Source organism: Mytilus galloprovincialis, chromosome 12 (assembly GCF_965363235.1).
Source record: "Mytilus galloprovincialis chromosome 12, xbMytGall1.hap1.1, whole genome shotgun sequence".
Lineage (NCBI taxonomy): Eukaryota > Metazoa > Mollusca > Bivalvia > Mytilida > Mytilidae > Mytilus > Mytilus galloprovincialis.
The window spans coordinates 34,384,904-34,401,485 of record NC_134849.1 but is presented as its reverse complement, the minus strand read 5'-3'; the positions used below and the strand labels follow the sequence as shown (position 1 = coordinate 34,401,485).

At 32.2% G+C, this 16,582-nt stretch overlaps 1 protein-coding gene across 2 annotated transcripts in view; it reads left to right on the top strand.

The window, feature by feature from the left end:
- Positions 1-16,582, top strand: part of LOC143055624 (solute carrier organic anion transporter family member 5A1-like) — a 44,193-nt gene that overhangs the window by 13,333 nt on the left and 14,278 nt on the right. For both annotated transcript variants that reach the window (XM_076228788.1, XM_076228789.1), the window contains exons 2-4: positions 2,207-3,137; positions 3,813-4,130; positions 8,954-9,118. In XM_076228788.1, the coding sequence (XP_076084903.1) occupies positions 2,333-3,137; positions 3,813-4,130; positions 8,954-9,118 (1,288 nt within the window). In that variant the 5' untranslated portion in view covers positions 2,207-2,332. The remainder of the gene's footprint in view (positions 1-2,206; positions 3,138-3,812; positions 4,131-8,953; positions 9,119-16,582) is intronic.

The following is a 16,582-nucleotide window of genomic DNA, read 5'->3' as shown; positions in this document are numbered from 1 at the left end:
TATTTATCAGTTTTAACTTAAAATCTTAGATCAAAATCACACATGAGACTATGTGATAACTTCAAATAATGCTTCATATCAGATTATCCATACAACTTATTTACCCCATGTTATTGACAGCGGGGCCCACAGAGATGGCTCCCATCTCAATGATATCTAGTTAAATTTAAGTAGTACATGTAGTTCATGTTTCATGATAGATAGTTTCACTTTAAGAGGTTATTAACCTTTATGTAATTTTAGAAATTAATAATAATGGTTGGACATGTCAGTTGCAGAATTTACCATGGATATATTTGTTTTATCCTATAGATCAAGCCTCTCGGTCATAAATGTTTACTTAGTTCTATATTGTAGTAGGAGTATAATATTTGTGCTTGAAACAAAATCTAGAATTTTGATTGCTTGAATTTTGAGTCTGTGTACGAATTAACTCATTCAAATATTCAAATAAGTCCACAAGGCAGGGTACCCTTTATAGATATGTGCCAATGAGACAACTCTCCATCCAAATAACAATTTAAAAAAAAGTAAATCATTATAGGTCAATGTACGGCCTTCAACACAGAGCCTTGGCTCACACCGAACAACAAGCTATAAAGGGCCCCAAAATTACTAGTGTAGAACCATTCAAACTGGAAAACCAACAGTCTAATCTATATAAAATAAAAAAACAAGAAACGAGAAACACGTATAAAACTTTACCATGTTTACAGTATACTCACACAAAGGGTTATAATTAAGGTCATGGATGATTGTGTACATCACAGTTTTTAGTGTCTTTGTGGTCTGAATACAATTAAACAATTTTGATTTATAGGAATAACCACCAATAATAATTTACTCAGTAAAATAAAAGATAAACTATTTTGCATCTAGCTATTTTGAATTTGATGATAAAAGCAGCATCCATAACCATTTTATGTTTTAAAATTGTTCAATACGAAATAGGAGAAAAGATCCTTCAAACTTTAAATTGGAGCTTATTTTCTAGTGGCTCGTATGTAGTTGAAAAGTAGGATAATAGTTTTAAATACCAGGATATATTCCTAGTGTTTTCCTGTAGACAAGATTAAAATGGGAAAGCAGCTAGCTAAGAAACCTCTGAAGAAATAATTGACTGAAGGAAATTGAAATATTTACAGCGGATTCCATTGAGTGTGTAGCCAAAGGTAATATCTTTGGTTAGCTTGCTTGTTAGCTGAACCGTGAAGTCATTATTAGGTGAGGTATACTACCCTCCTTTCAAAGTAGCATAGTCCAACAGACAGATAGATTGGTTTTCTGCAGGACTAGTCTGTTTATAAAGTAGGGTAGTTTACCTAACCTAACAATGACTTCACGGTTCAGCAAACAAGCAAGCTAACCAAAGATATTACCTTTGGCTACACACTCAATGGAATCCGCTGTAATTATTGATAAAAGTTAAGAAATAACAGGATACAATATATATGTTTTTGTTTATCTTGGCTTTACACATTTGGGATACTCTTTAAGGAGTGTAGTAATTTCATCTGATTGGACAGTCTTATTTAAAATTCTGTTTTTGTTTTTCCAAGAAAATTAATCATAGATATTGAATTTGTCTAGAAGAGTTTTTCATTATTTCATCATCATCAGTGCATTTAAGCAATAATTTGTATTACGTAATGTAGGTTTAACATTTTTAAGAGTGGAAGCAATTTTTCTGAAGACTATTAGTGGAAGTCTAATTGAATTTGTATTTCTGTAATACATACTGTGAATTCATTAATATTCGTTGGATACCAATTTTCGTGGATTTCGTGGGTACCGGAAAACCACGAATTTAAATATTCAACGAATTGCAGATTTTCTAAAGGAATATAGGCATACTTTGTCAAAACCACGAAATTAAACATCCACGAATATGCAACTTTTCCTCAAACCACGAACATTGGTACCCACGAAAATAAATGAATCCACAGTATTTCAAATTTGTTGTTGTTTTGAGTTAGACCTGTTAGAAGTAATATGTCTCGATGAATTGATTAACAAAACATTTTTTATCGCTTAGAATTAATATGAGATCATTGAGATGTATTGTTTATTGATCTAGAAGTTTGTGTACAAGAATGGAATAATTTTTATATAATTTGTGAAATAAATAACAGTTGATTATGAGAAAACTTCATCATGATAGCTAAAGTTATTATATAATATCTACTTTATTCTCTGTTTTTTACAGACCATTATGAAGTATGTCGTATTAAAAACACACCAGGGGAAGAGTTGTATATATGAAAAGGATTGTCAACACACAATGACACAGAACTACTTAAAGTCCTGATCGTGTAGAAGATTGGAGGACATAATGGCGGCACGACCAGACTTAAAGGAGTTGGAAAATTTATCGATACATATCATAAGTGAGAATGTTGAGACCCCTGGTGGAATCAGTGTGGGCCAGCAATCTTCAGTCAGCGATTTTTCCGTCGGAAGCCAAAGTCAGTTTTTGAAAGGCAAAACTGAAAAAGACGAATATGTCAAATCGCGACTTCAAGTTGATATTGAGGTTGTTGATGAAATAGAAGAAGATAAGCCTTGTGGGATAGGAAAATGTCGACCAAATGGACTTCAGACCTGCGCCAATATAAAAACGTTTGTTACTTGTATGTGTCTTCTGATGGTGACAACGGGGACAATGTCAACTGGTTACTTCAACAGTGTGATAACTACGATAGAAAAGCGCTTTGAAATCGGCAGTTCCATATCTGGCTTAATTGTAGCATCTTACGAATTTGGTTCTCTAGTAACCGTTATTTTTATTAGTTATCTAGGTGGAAGACGTCACATTCCAAAATGGATCAGCTATGGAATTTTCCTAATGTCACTTGGAGCATTCCTTTTTGCATTACCACATATCATTGCTAAAAAATATACAGTCCATCGTGGAATTTCACACAATGAAACGGAAGAAAATATTTGTAAAGTGGTTGATGACTTAAGTGGACAATATAAGGAGAAATGTATTGGCGAGACCTCAGGGAACTGGGTTTATGTGTTGATACTTATATCGGCTCAGATTTTGATTGGTACCGGAGGAACACCTGTGTTGACACTTGGAACAACTTATGTTGACAATCATGTTCCTAAGGATAAGGCACCAGCATATCTAGGTAAGACCGGGAACCAGCATATTAACTCACATGCTTATAGAAATAACTTTTCTCCTCTTAGGGCTAATCTGTTGTTTTTTTTTTAAACTTATTTGGAAAGATGTTTATTTGAATACAATCATTGTTGAGAGGGAGGTATAAGAAAAATATGTAGGTAAGGGGTAATTCAAATGGAAGTGTTGACCATTTGCAGTTTGTCTGTATAGGCACACTTGTTTCCCCATAATGCATCTGCATGTTAATACAACTTTACATGCTATAAGAGCAAAAAATAGTTTATGAGGTCCATATGTAAATGTCATTCATATATATCTCATAATAAAATTTATGCAGTAAGTAGATCAACCTTCATTATAGTATTTATGTGAAAGAAGCTCATTTGCAACTACTGAACTAGTTATTACTAAAGCAATATATATCCCCTATAATATTGTCACAATTGTACTGCTTAAATACAATACTTGAATTTGGTATATATATACTTGAGTCATTAGCAGATATGCTTTAGATCATATATTGTCATCATTGTCATGATTATCAAACTTAACTATGATGTAAAACATATTTGCTAATGTTATTCATGTTATCCTTTTAATATGTCCTCCAAAAAAACATGAGCACCTAGATTAGGCCATGCTTATGTACTACCGGTAATTTATTTGTTGTGTTTTTCAGCTTTTATTTATGCATCTGGAGTATTAGGTCCTGTGTTAGGCTATGCTTTAGGAGCACTTTTACTACAGTACTATGTTGACGTGTTCAGCTATATCGTCAACATTCGTCCGTCAGATCCACAGTGGATTGGTGCTTGGTGGGGTGGATTTATTATCTGTGGAATTCTGCTATTCCTTCTTGCCTTTCCTTTTCTGTCATTTCCACGAATTTTGGTGGAGGAGAAAAGAAAAATCTTGGAAGTGAAGACTAAAGAAGAATTGTTGAATCAGGATGATAGGACTTCTAAACATGGGGAGGAGTACGGTAAAACTATCACAGGTAGGTTTACCGTTAGAATGGTTGAATTAAGTGAATTACTTCCCCTTAATTAAGACAGCAGGACTGAGCTAGAACATTGAAAGTTTAATATCAAAATAAGTGACAATAGAAAAATAAGGATATGTGGTATGATTGGCAATGAAACAACTATCTTGCAAAGTGTATAACATGTCGACTAAAAAAGTCTGTATGCTTACTTGCAGTCTCTTGATATGAGGAGGGGTGTGGATTAAAAGATGAATTGATTGCTGTTTAATGTGCAGTGGCAAAAACATACATATATATATATATATAAATATTCATGACAAAAATCATTTAAGATAACACACAGTTTACCATGTTTACATGGTTTACTAGCTTTTCTAAGGTGTGATATACATGTGTCATTATAAAATAAATTGGCATTTGGCGTACTAAAGGGTTGACTATTTGGAATCTTCTAGAGGTGAGGCATTTTAGGCCTGTACTTTTCCCCCCATATACATCCCCTTTAGTGTCATTCTTGTGAATTTGTAAGTGTTGAAAATGGGTATGCCAAAAAAAATGTAAATATGTACATGAAGATATACATGTACCTGATGTACGTGTATGTAAACATTGCAAATGCTACTTGAATTATCACAATCAGAATGATTTCCTATTTCTGAAGATTTTCTTAATGAATTCTGAGTTTACTGAACCTGTATATGTTATTATCATTGTACTTATAAATACCCTGGTAATTAAAACCTACATTTTGTTACTGTATTGATTCTGTAAGCATCTAAATAGAAAATTTTCATGAGAAACCTCGGGCCCGGCCAGAACTATATCCATAGGACTATTGCAGAAGCTCATGTTTATTCAACATATAGTTTTGTTCATTCTTTTTGTATACATGTATGTAAAATGTAATGTTGCTACAGTACTTGTTCCAGCAAATTAATTACATTTTGTATTCTCTGATTTAAATTATTTTCTAATCTAAATCACACATTGATTTTTTATCTTGTCTAGAAATGACACATATGGATTGCTTTTCTGGTGATGGCAGCAGCTTCAGCAATGGTTATAGTTCTTTATTGAGTTTGATAGGAACTACTTGTGATAGATCAATAATATTAAATTTAAAACTGTATAAAGTTCTATCTTTAGGGACGACATCAAAAGTTCAATGAAGGATAAAAAACTTAATTCATACAGTTTTTTCACTGACCCCCCTACCCCCTTCTTAACTTAATTTGGGAAAAATTTATTGACCAATAAGGATATATGTAAAATTGATGTCAATTTATACAAAACTTGCAGCAATTTTCGATGTCATGTTTAATGTCTTAAGTGAGTTTGATAGGGACTAAGTACTACTACATGTTGTTAGTACTACTGATATTAAATTTAAAAATGCATATTAGTTTCACAATTATTCTGAGGCCATGTGCCCTACTGAAGATCATGATCCAGCAACTATGAACCTAATTAGCAATGTTTCAAATGTTCTTATTATAATCATGATAATGTTGCTAAAAATATTGGTTTGATCAGCTGAAGGGATGCACAATCATATACAAAGTACGTAATCAAGTTCATTGTTAATTTATTGTTTTTCGTTCAGTTTAATCTTGGCTGTGATGTAAGTCACAGAGAGGGAGACCTAGGGATTGCTTTTTTGTCAGCAGTGACAGTAAAGAAGTTGTCAACAATTGTTAAGTTTTCTGAAGATGAGTTTGATTAGGTGTTTAATATTAAGTTGCATTACTATCAGTACATATCAGATTGACAACTATTTTGAGCCCCTGCTTCCTAGGTTGTGATTAAGCAGCTATTTTCAATGTTAGTTTTTGGCTCGCCTTGACAGAGTCAAAAAGCGAGACATAAGTATGCTGTTTCCGGCGTAGGCGACGGCGTCAACAATGTATTAGTTTGTGATTAGGTCTAGTTTATGGGGAACCACAAGTGGTAGGTCAATGATATTTGGTATGCAGTTGTATAAGCATTGGTATATCCAATTTCCATGGAGATAATTTGGCTCTGCCCCTAAGTCATGGTCTATTGACTTCGAAATTTTTTCTAAGTTATCATGTATTAGTTTGTGATTAGGTCAGTTCAAGGGGAACCATTAGTGGTAGGCCAATGTTAATTGATATTCAGTTGTATAAGCATTGGCACATCTCATTTCCATGGAGAATATATGGCATTGCCCCTCAGTCACAGTCTAATGACTTTGAAACTTATCTTAGTTTACATGACTTGTATTAGTTTGTGATAAGATCAGTTTTAGATGAACTGCTTATGTTTAGTCAATGATATTTGGTATGCAAATTTATTGGCATTTGCAAGTATTGTTTCCTTCGAGATTATATAGCCACACCCCCCTCTTCATGGTTCATTGACTTTGAAACTTTTACATAGTTTACAAGTTAATGTTTGTATTTTGGGTTTGGGAACGACTTATAATAAGTCAATGGTATTTGGTATGCAGTTGTATTAGCATTGGCACATCTCATTTACATGGAGATTGTTTAGCCATGTAATTCAGTCATGGTTCATTGACTTTGAATATTTGCATAACTTGCGTAAGATGTTAAAGTATTGCTATTTTGATTTCAACATTTGCATAATCAAAATTACAAAAAAAGGTGAGACATATCTCTGTGATAACAGTTTATATAAAAACTTCAGCAAATTGTGATGGAAGTATATATTTGGTATAAAATTTCTTTACAATCAGTACATTTCAGTTTGACAGTTATTTTTGAGTACCTGCCTTTAGGACAATGCTCAATGACTTTAAAATGTTAAGTTTTCTGCTTTAGTTGTAAGATTGATATGAATTGATCCAACATCTATACTGTCTGTGATTCTCACTAGATCATGGTCCAGTGACTTTAAATTAATAAACAACATTGCTTTCCATCAGACATACATGTTGAATTGTACATCAGATTGTCTTTTACTAAATTTTATGCCAACAGGTGAGACATATCTCTGTGTCAACATTTTATTATTTCTTTTTATTCTTGCTTCTCTTTTAAGAAGTTGCCTTTGGAAGATAACATTTTAATACTTTTAGAAAGTACCAATTACTATTAACATGATAAATCTCCAGTATCATTTTTGTGCCCCACCTACGATAGTAGAGGGGCATTATGTTTTCTGGTCTGTGGCTCCGTCCGTCCGTCCGTCTGTCCGTCTGGTTCCGTTCGTCTGTCCAGGTTAAAGTTTTTGGTCAAGGTAGTTTTTGATGAAGCTGAAGTCCAATCAACTTGAAACTTAGTACACTTGTTGCTTATGAGATGATCTTTCTAATTTTTAAGCCAATTTAGACTTTTGACCCCAATTTCACGGTCCACTGAACAATAGAAAATGAAAGTGGGACTTTCAGGTTTTTGGTCAAGGTAGTTTTTGATGAAGCTGAAGTCCAATCAACTTGAAACTTAGTACACTTGTTGCTTATGAGATGATCTTTCTAATTTTTAAGCCAAATTAGACTTTTGACCCCAATTTCACGGTCCACTGAACAATAGAAAATGAAAGTGGGAGTTTCAGGTTAAAGTTTTTGGTCAAGGTAGTTTTTGATGAAGCTGAAGTCCAATCAACTTGAAACTTAGTACACTTGTTGCTTATGATATGATCTTTCTAATTTTAATTCCAAATTAAAGTTTTGACCCCAATTTCACGGTCCACTGAACATGGAAAAGGATAGTGCGAGTGGGGCATCGGTGTACTTTGGACACATTCTTGTTTAATCAGTTTCCAACATTAGTACAATATTGAGAAAATTAAATCATGGCTGGTTACAGATGCTTATTGGATATATGTCTGGTTTATTTAGAATAAAATATCATAAAGAATAATAGATCTTCTAAAGCTTCTATATTTGTTGATACTTTTGTAACAAAATTTCTGAGCATTATATCCTACATAACCAAACAAATTAAACATTAATTTTGTTTCAATAATTTCTGGTTAAAAATGTTGTGTTATGTTTTTTAGCCCAGATGGACAGTGGTTACTATATATATCGTTGCTTGGCTTCTAAAATGTCGTATATGCCTTTTTTGCAAAAAATACTATATATAATATATCATGACTATACAGCAAGCACATTGTTAAACTACTCCTTCATTTATATTTGCTTGCTCTGAACTTTCTGAAGTCTGTGAAGAGTGTGTACTTTTGAATTTATAGACATTTTTCTTCATTGCCTGACAGACAGTATAGCCAATTAAAAACATTTAGTTTTTAGGCATTTTCTATTCATTAATTGATAAAAATAAACTGTTAACACATAGGATTGTCTAACCTTTGTTACCTAATTAAAAGTGTTTAACAAAGCGCATAAGTGTTGTGACTGTTGTCAGTTCAGCAACTATCATTGCAGGACTGAGGAGATCAACATCTCTAATTATTTCAGACTTTCCTTGTTTGGTGCTGAGCCTGCAGAAAAATCCTTTTGATATTACTTCCTTGTTGATCAAAGAATGTACTGAATTATTACTTTTATTTTATGACAAGTGAATTCTACCATTTACTGCAAATTCAGATGTTTTATTTTGTTTTCCTATTAATCAATTATTGTTGATCAAGATGAGATAGGTTTCACAAAAATAAAAACAGTTATTTGAAATTAGATAGCTTCATTTGTATACATTTATCATTTGTCTATACATATATAATTGATTAAATGTCATATTTTGTCCGTTTTTCAAATATTATAAAAATAAATGCACACTCGAATTTGAATTTATAGCAGTTCAAAACGAATTCTACAAAAAATTTCCTAATATTTTTTACATGTTTATTTCATGTATTTACGGCTGAACTTTTACAATTTTTTTTTTCAGACATTCCTCGTTCGATGTTGAACTTATTAAAGAATAAGATTTACGTGTTGACCAGTCTTGGTATTTGTTGTGAGATTGCTATTGTTAGTGGATTTGTCGTCTTCCTTCCAAAATATTTAGAGACACAGTTTGGTACATCTAAGTCAATGGCCAATCTTTTCACAGGTAAGTCAAAGGTCAACTTAAAATATTATTTCCTAGTTGTTAAGTGGGGAGTAGATTTCATTTAAAATGTTGCATCTTTTGAAGTCTAGGAAAAAGACATATATGTTAGCTTAATTTTCCAAAAGGGTCAAAGGAAGCGGTACAGCTGTCGGAAACACCAGTTTATAAGCACAGTTATAGAATGTGGAAGAATTATACTCTTCTTCTTTTTCACCATGGCTGATTTAATTCTGAACAGAGCTGAAATGGGCCGATACTGTACTTGTAGATATAGGAAGATGTGGTATGAGTCATATAATGAGTGCCAATGAGACAACTCTCCATCCAAATAACAATTTATAAAAGTAAACCATTATCATGATTATAGGTCAATGTACGGCCTTCAGCATGGAGCCTTGGCTCACACTGAACAACAAGCTATAAAAAAGGGCCCCAAAATTACTAGTGTTAAACCATTCTAACGGTAAACCAACGGTCTATTTTAAAAATTTATATAAAATAACGAGAAACATGTATAAATTACATAAACAAATGACAACTACTGTACATCAGATTCCTGACATATTTATCAGCATTCAAACCTTTGTATTGTTTTGCAAACCAAAACACCTGTTAAATCCTACATAATCCTCAACTAGGTTTGGGTGCAGTGCAAATTGTATTTTTGACAAAGTCAGTTTATTTCTTGTTAAAAAGCAATAAAACATATATTTATTTTGTTTAAATAACCTAAGATCTGGAATAATGATCAGAAATCAAGATATTACACCTTTTTAATCAGTTTGGATATATTTGTTTTCATGTAGGAATGTTTGATTTCATTTTCAACCAAAACAATATAATTACTTTATAAAAATATTGATGAATTGAAAATACTGTTTAGTGAATTTTATATTCAAATCGGCCTGAAAGCAAAGTTAGATATATTTACAGTGAAACCTGGCTAAACCAAATCTGCATAAACCTAAGACCTGTATTAACCAAACATGTGCTTAAATATCAAATTGTATGCGTTGTGAACCTGATAAAACCGAACACAATCTTAAGTCCTGAAGTGGTTCGGTTTAAAACAGGTTTCACTGTACATTTAATTTTGTCTCCTATCTTTATGTACACTGGAGTGGTTTACTCTCCTGGTTATCATGGTTATTTTCACATTTTGTAAACATCATCAGGAAATTTCTCTTCCATCATATAAGAGGGTTTGGATGGAATTCCATATTTCTATTCTTTCTATTTGTCAATTTAGTCTATACTTAGTAATTTTGCCCAAATTTATTCTCTATTCTTTTGTATTGTAGCAGGAAGCACCCCAATATTCTCTTCTTTTACTTATTTTACTTGTTGCTTATTTTTTTCTGTATTCTTTATTTTTTGGACCCTTTATTCTTCACTCTTACTCATTCTCTTCGCTCTAAAAGAGGGGTGAAAGATACCAGAGCATGAGAGGGACATTCTAACTAAAAGATTGAAAAAAACTGACAACACAATGGCTAAAAATGAAAAAGACAAACAGACAAACAATAGCACACAAGACACAACATAGACAACTAAAGACTAAGCAACATCTAAACCTCATCCACACCCTCATATATTAAGTTTCCATACAATTTAATTATAATCTCTTGCCTGCATATATTGATGGAATTTTGTGTAATATAGACCCTTTGAGAGATGAGTATTATATTTGTCAATACGACAATAGATGATTATGTTTACTCTGAAGGGGAATCGTCATTGAATTATATATATTGTTTTTATATGTGGTGAAATGGAAATTTGAAATCGTGTCCACAGAACTTGTAGATTAGAAGTCCATCATTAGTATGTTAATAACGTAGAACCCCTTCTAGGAAAATGCCGATTGGATTAATTATGAAATAATGATTATACACCATGTACACATGATAATATATTATTCTAGAAAATCACTGATCCCATTCATTAAAATATGTCATTGATAAAACTCTCTTGAAAGTATGGTTTGCTCTGGAGGGAAATTGTCATTGAATTAAATATATATTGTCTTTACAAGTGGCGAAAAATTGGAATTTGAAATCGTGTCCACGGGACATGTAGATTAATTGAAGTCCATCATTAGTGTGTAACAATATTCTTTAATAATGTAGAACACCCTCCTGGAAAATGCTGTTGAGTTTCATTTATATTATAATGATTATATTTATCATGTTTATTGGATAATTAATATAAGTGCTAGAAAATTGCTATCCCTTCATTAAAATATTTCAGTGATAAAACTCTCTTGAAAGTGTTAAAATGAAAATAATTTGGAAGAATAACAGAATAACTATGAATTCAGTATTGTCTTGTGGAACTTGTCCTGCATCATCTTAATGTTTCACATACTTAATTGGACAAGTTTCTTTTGTTAAGTCTTAAATGTCTACTCAGTCTGCATTCTGAAATTTTCATAAGAAGGGAGAGGGGGGAGGGGCACTGACTGCTTTCAGGCTGCTTCAGTGCATGTGATTCCTTATATAATCAACCAATATTTTTTGCCTTTTTTCTATTCAGTATAAACTCTTTCCAGACCCATATAAATGCATGCACAAATTTCTGAATTTACAATATCATGTATGGGTTTGAAAAATTTTCATTCGCTGTACATCGTGAATACATCAAACAAAGTGAAACATCTGCCAATTCATCCCGTTTACCATAATTTGTCACCGAAATATTGAGCAACAGTTTATAATGACCTTAGATGACGAGGTAATTCAATTTCCGTTCCTTAAGTAAACGTATGGAATCAAACATCTTACAGACTATATTATATTGTCATGTGAATTATACGGAAAACATTTCCATTACGGCTCCACATTATTGACTTTTTTCCCAATACTTTGACATTCTTAATACTTGGTTTTATGACTATCAGTGTTTTGCTATATATTTTCATGGTTGTTTATTACCTTTAGCTCTTAGGAATTACATTGGATCCTTATATTCATGTTATTGTACACTTTGGAATTTTGTTCAGTACTTAAAATAATGTTAGTTATATTCCAGGGGCTAATTAAGAACTTTCTTTAAGAAAAGACCTAGTACATTTTTTATTTACATCTGAACAAATCTGAAAGTTTTGCTGATTTGATCTTGCTACTTTGGATAAGCTACTTATTTCATCTGGTAGCTAAATGAGAGATAAGGATGTTTCTATAAAGTTCACCTACTATCAGTAATTATGTTATTTGACATGTTTAATTTATTAATTTTTTGCATTTTTTGCTTTTGTGGAATAAAAAGATAAATTTATGTCCTTTCTTTATTAATTTGAACCAATATATTCAAACTTAAAAAATAGACAGTTATGGAGAATTTTCCATTTTGTTAGAATGCAGTTTGCTTGTCATATTGTGAAAAGATCGCCCATCAGATCTAGGGTTATTCAGTTTGCTGGCCATATTGATAGAAGCTTGCATATTATCAAATAATTTAATTTTGGATGTAACGCGTCTTCTGATTGGATGACAATATTATTTTGTTATGAGCCCATAGACATAATTTAGTCATGTGACTGTGACGTCATCAACGTTTTTTCATAGTTTTCTACAGTTTAAAATGGAATTTATAGTCGCCGTCAGCTGATTTTCGTAGCGGTTATCGGTAAAAATAAATTAAACTATCAATCGCGTTCACTCGAGATATAATTTTTCACATTCCATTCATAAATCGCAAAAAGAAAAACCACCACTGATCTACCGTTTAAGTGATCACACTGTAATAATACTGACCTTCACATTTTCCAAAATGTTTTCCATTGTAATTCCGCCATCTTCGTTTCTATGAGGATCATTTGTTTACATATGATATTCGTCACTTACGCAGTTTCCTGAAATGTTCTTTTCATTGATGTGATAAGGTTTCCTGCGCTTTATGCAAATTTTATGAAATTGAACTCCACGGAAACACCTCCGGTAAAAACAATGGCGGATTCCACCATTCAAAATCGTCTTGGAAAATGTGAAGGTCAGGATTATCACAGTGCAATCACTTAAAAGGTAGGTCAGTAGTTGTTTTTCTTTTTGTGATTTATGAATGGAATGTGAAAAACTATATCATGAGTGAACGTGGTTGATAGTTTAGATTATTTTTACCGACAACCGCTACAAAAATCAGCTGACGGCGACTATAGAATTAAATTATAAGAAATGACTAATATTTTTTCTGTCTATTGGAAATATCATAAAAAATGTAGTGCACACTGTTAAATAACCCGCTACGCGCGTTATTCAGTGTGCACCAAATTTTTTATGTTATTTGTTCATAGACAGAAAAAAATATTACAGTCATTCCTTAAATGTTCTTATTGTGACCTTTGTAGTTTATGAATTTTTTTTTTTTGGCAAACTGTTTGACTTACTGTCTCATTCTTGTTCACAGTTTTATTTATTTCCTATTTTTTCAATTAGTTTTATGTACACATTATTGATTATTGCCAAGTAAAAGAGCACATATTTTCACAGCCCAAAAACTGCTAGTGTAAGGAGACATTTTAATCATGTTAATTGATGATAACTTAGAAAGTTTCTTTGCTACATCTTTTATGGCTTACAAATATATGTTTTACTTGATAATAATTGGAGTTAGTTCTTTTATGGAACCATTTCTTTAAAAATGTTGTTGAATTTTTTTTTCTGCCAATTTTGAGTTGAATTTGATATTTTATTTATGTTGATAAAAAAAAAGTTAAGGATGGAAAAATTAAAAGAAAAAATTGTCCAATTAAGGATATGATACTACTTTAACTTTAAAGGATTCGTGTTCAATGATTTATGTAAAAACATTGTAAATGAAGAAATTTCAAGCACAGTACTTTAAATGTCCGAAGTACATAAAGTACAGTTGACTTTCCTGATAGAACAAATGACTGAAAGCTTTGATTTGGTGAGTCAGGTACTTTTATAGGTTGCATTTCCGTAAATATTGACAATGCAATTTCCCATAGGAATTCCTTTTACGGCTAAAACTGTACCACTTTTACTCTGAAGTTTTGAAAAAAATCTTATCCTAGAATTGAAAGTTCATACGCACTACAATTTTTTTCAAAGGTCAAAATATAGGGCTGTGCGGCATATTTTCAACGTTTATTATGCCCTGAACTTCTCAGAGTTTAAACTAACAGTAATTTTCTTAGCTACCCCTACCTCAAATGAAAGGTTATCACAGATTTCAATGTAAACAATATGCACATGTTTATTTACTGGAACATTCCCAAGTTATGTCTCTGTGAGATGGAACACAGAGAGCATAACTGGGAACCAGTATGTAAACAAAATTAATTTTCTATGAATATTCAAGATCTCGCCAAAAGAGGCATGGTTTGAGAAGCAGATGTATTTACAAAGTGCAACCTTTAACTTAAATAACTAGGATTTCCAGTTTTCCTTGCCAAGTATTGTTGGGCCACACTTTAAAATATTTTGGTTTGCCCAAACCCTACCAAACATTGACAGTGGATAGGTAGGTAAGCATTTTCTTTCTTTTTTGTTGGCAAAGAGAAATTTAAGTATCAACTGTCTATTAGTCTTCATGCCTATTGGAAAAAAATATTTTCACATCAAGTCAATAAAAGATTTTGAGTAGGCAGCTATTTTCTCGGTAGGTTACGGTTAGGGCAAACAAACTTATTCTTTTTTATGGCCTTGTTGGTTCTCTCCATGCACTCCAGCTTCTTTTAACTAATTAACATTGGCCACCATATGTATGAAATAGCTGAAAATGTTGAAACTGACAGGGGTGTTAAACACCAAAATTCCATTCAAATCAAAACAAAAAAGCAACATGCATGTTACATGTAAAAAGTGTTGAATATAACTGAATTTACTTTGTCCTGTTATGAATGACAGAATTTGTAGGAATTTGATTGTTTCAGTTTTATATATTTTTGTCAATGTATTTGACATAATGTGTAAGCTTTATATTGGGTATAAGTGTTTTGCTTGATTGACCATCATATGCATTACTGGTTATTAACCAACTTCTAAAACACACTTAAAGTAAAAAGGAAAAACCCAGAATCTCAAAATTTGTCTGACTATATAAATGTTTTTTCGTTCAAGTCAAATTGTTCAGGGGCCAGCTGAAACGCCTCTGGGTGCGGGAATTTCTCACTGCATTGAAGACCTGTTGGTGACCTTCTGCTGTTGTCTGTTCTATGGTCTGGTTGTTTTCTCTTTCATACATTCCCCATTTTCATTCTCAATTTTATTATAAATACATCTGACCAATATGTCTGACAGAATAATCTCTTAATTACCAATAATGGTATTTTAAGTCAGTTGTCTTATATGGATTGGATAGCAGCTATTCTGATCAATGTCTGACACACATTTTGGTGAACTTAGATGCCTGGCTGAACATCTTGATTTTGCTGTCATGCTTCAAAGGTGTACTTTACCATTGTCAGACAGAGATAAATCTCAAAACTACCAATATTGAATTATATCTAATTTTGACCAAATATGTGTAACGAAATTTTGAGGATTTTGGTGTCTGTCAGTCTGTGTCAAATGTTTTAATGTTTGTCTGACCGAAAAAGAAATTTTCAACAAAAAAAAGTCAAAATTTCTGTTTGACCAAATGAATTTTTGTCTGACAGACATTCATCTTGTTGTAACATGTGTAAGGTCGAAAGTCAATGTCTCTTTATTTATTGTTGAAAACCTCTCACCACAGTGTGCCAAGTTGAAGAAGAACTTAAAAAATAACAAATGACATTTAAGATAAGCTTATAAAATGAAAAGGTATGATAACTGTTTTACTGGACAAGAGAAGGATGAGCTCATTGAGCTGACAACAAATGTTTTCACTAAATAAATTTGACCTTTAAAGCAAGTTTTACTGTATATATGATATATATAATTCTCAATACTTTGAGTATTTATGAACTGACCAAGACACTCTGATACCATTTAGCAATGTCTGTACCATAATTATACAGTTATAATAATTTTAAATATCATGCACCTCAGCATATATTCTTTATATCTCCATATCCTCTCTATATTGCCGCCATAATAGAAGTGACCTTTATATAATTCTGTCCTTGACCATACTATATTACTTATGTAATCATGAACTGACCATGGCCAAGATGCCCTGACATCATTTAACAATGTCTGTGCAATAATTCTAAGTATGAACAATTAAGGAATATCATGCACCTCAGCATATTCTCTATCATCTATGTATCTCCATCATCTCTCATTGTCCTTGACCATACTTAAGAATTCATAAACTGACCAAGACACCCTGACACCATTAAGCAATTAATGTCTACAGTAAGTAAGAACAATCTATGAATATCATGCACCTCAGCATATTCTCTCCCTATCTGTCATATTTAGGGATTCCTTGTGCCAATCAAAGAAGCATTAGCTTGTATATTGACAATTAAATGGATATAAACCATTAAGTTATTAGTATGTACAGATCAGGATC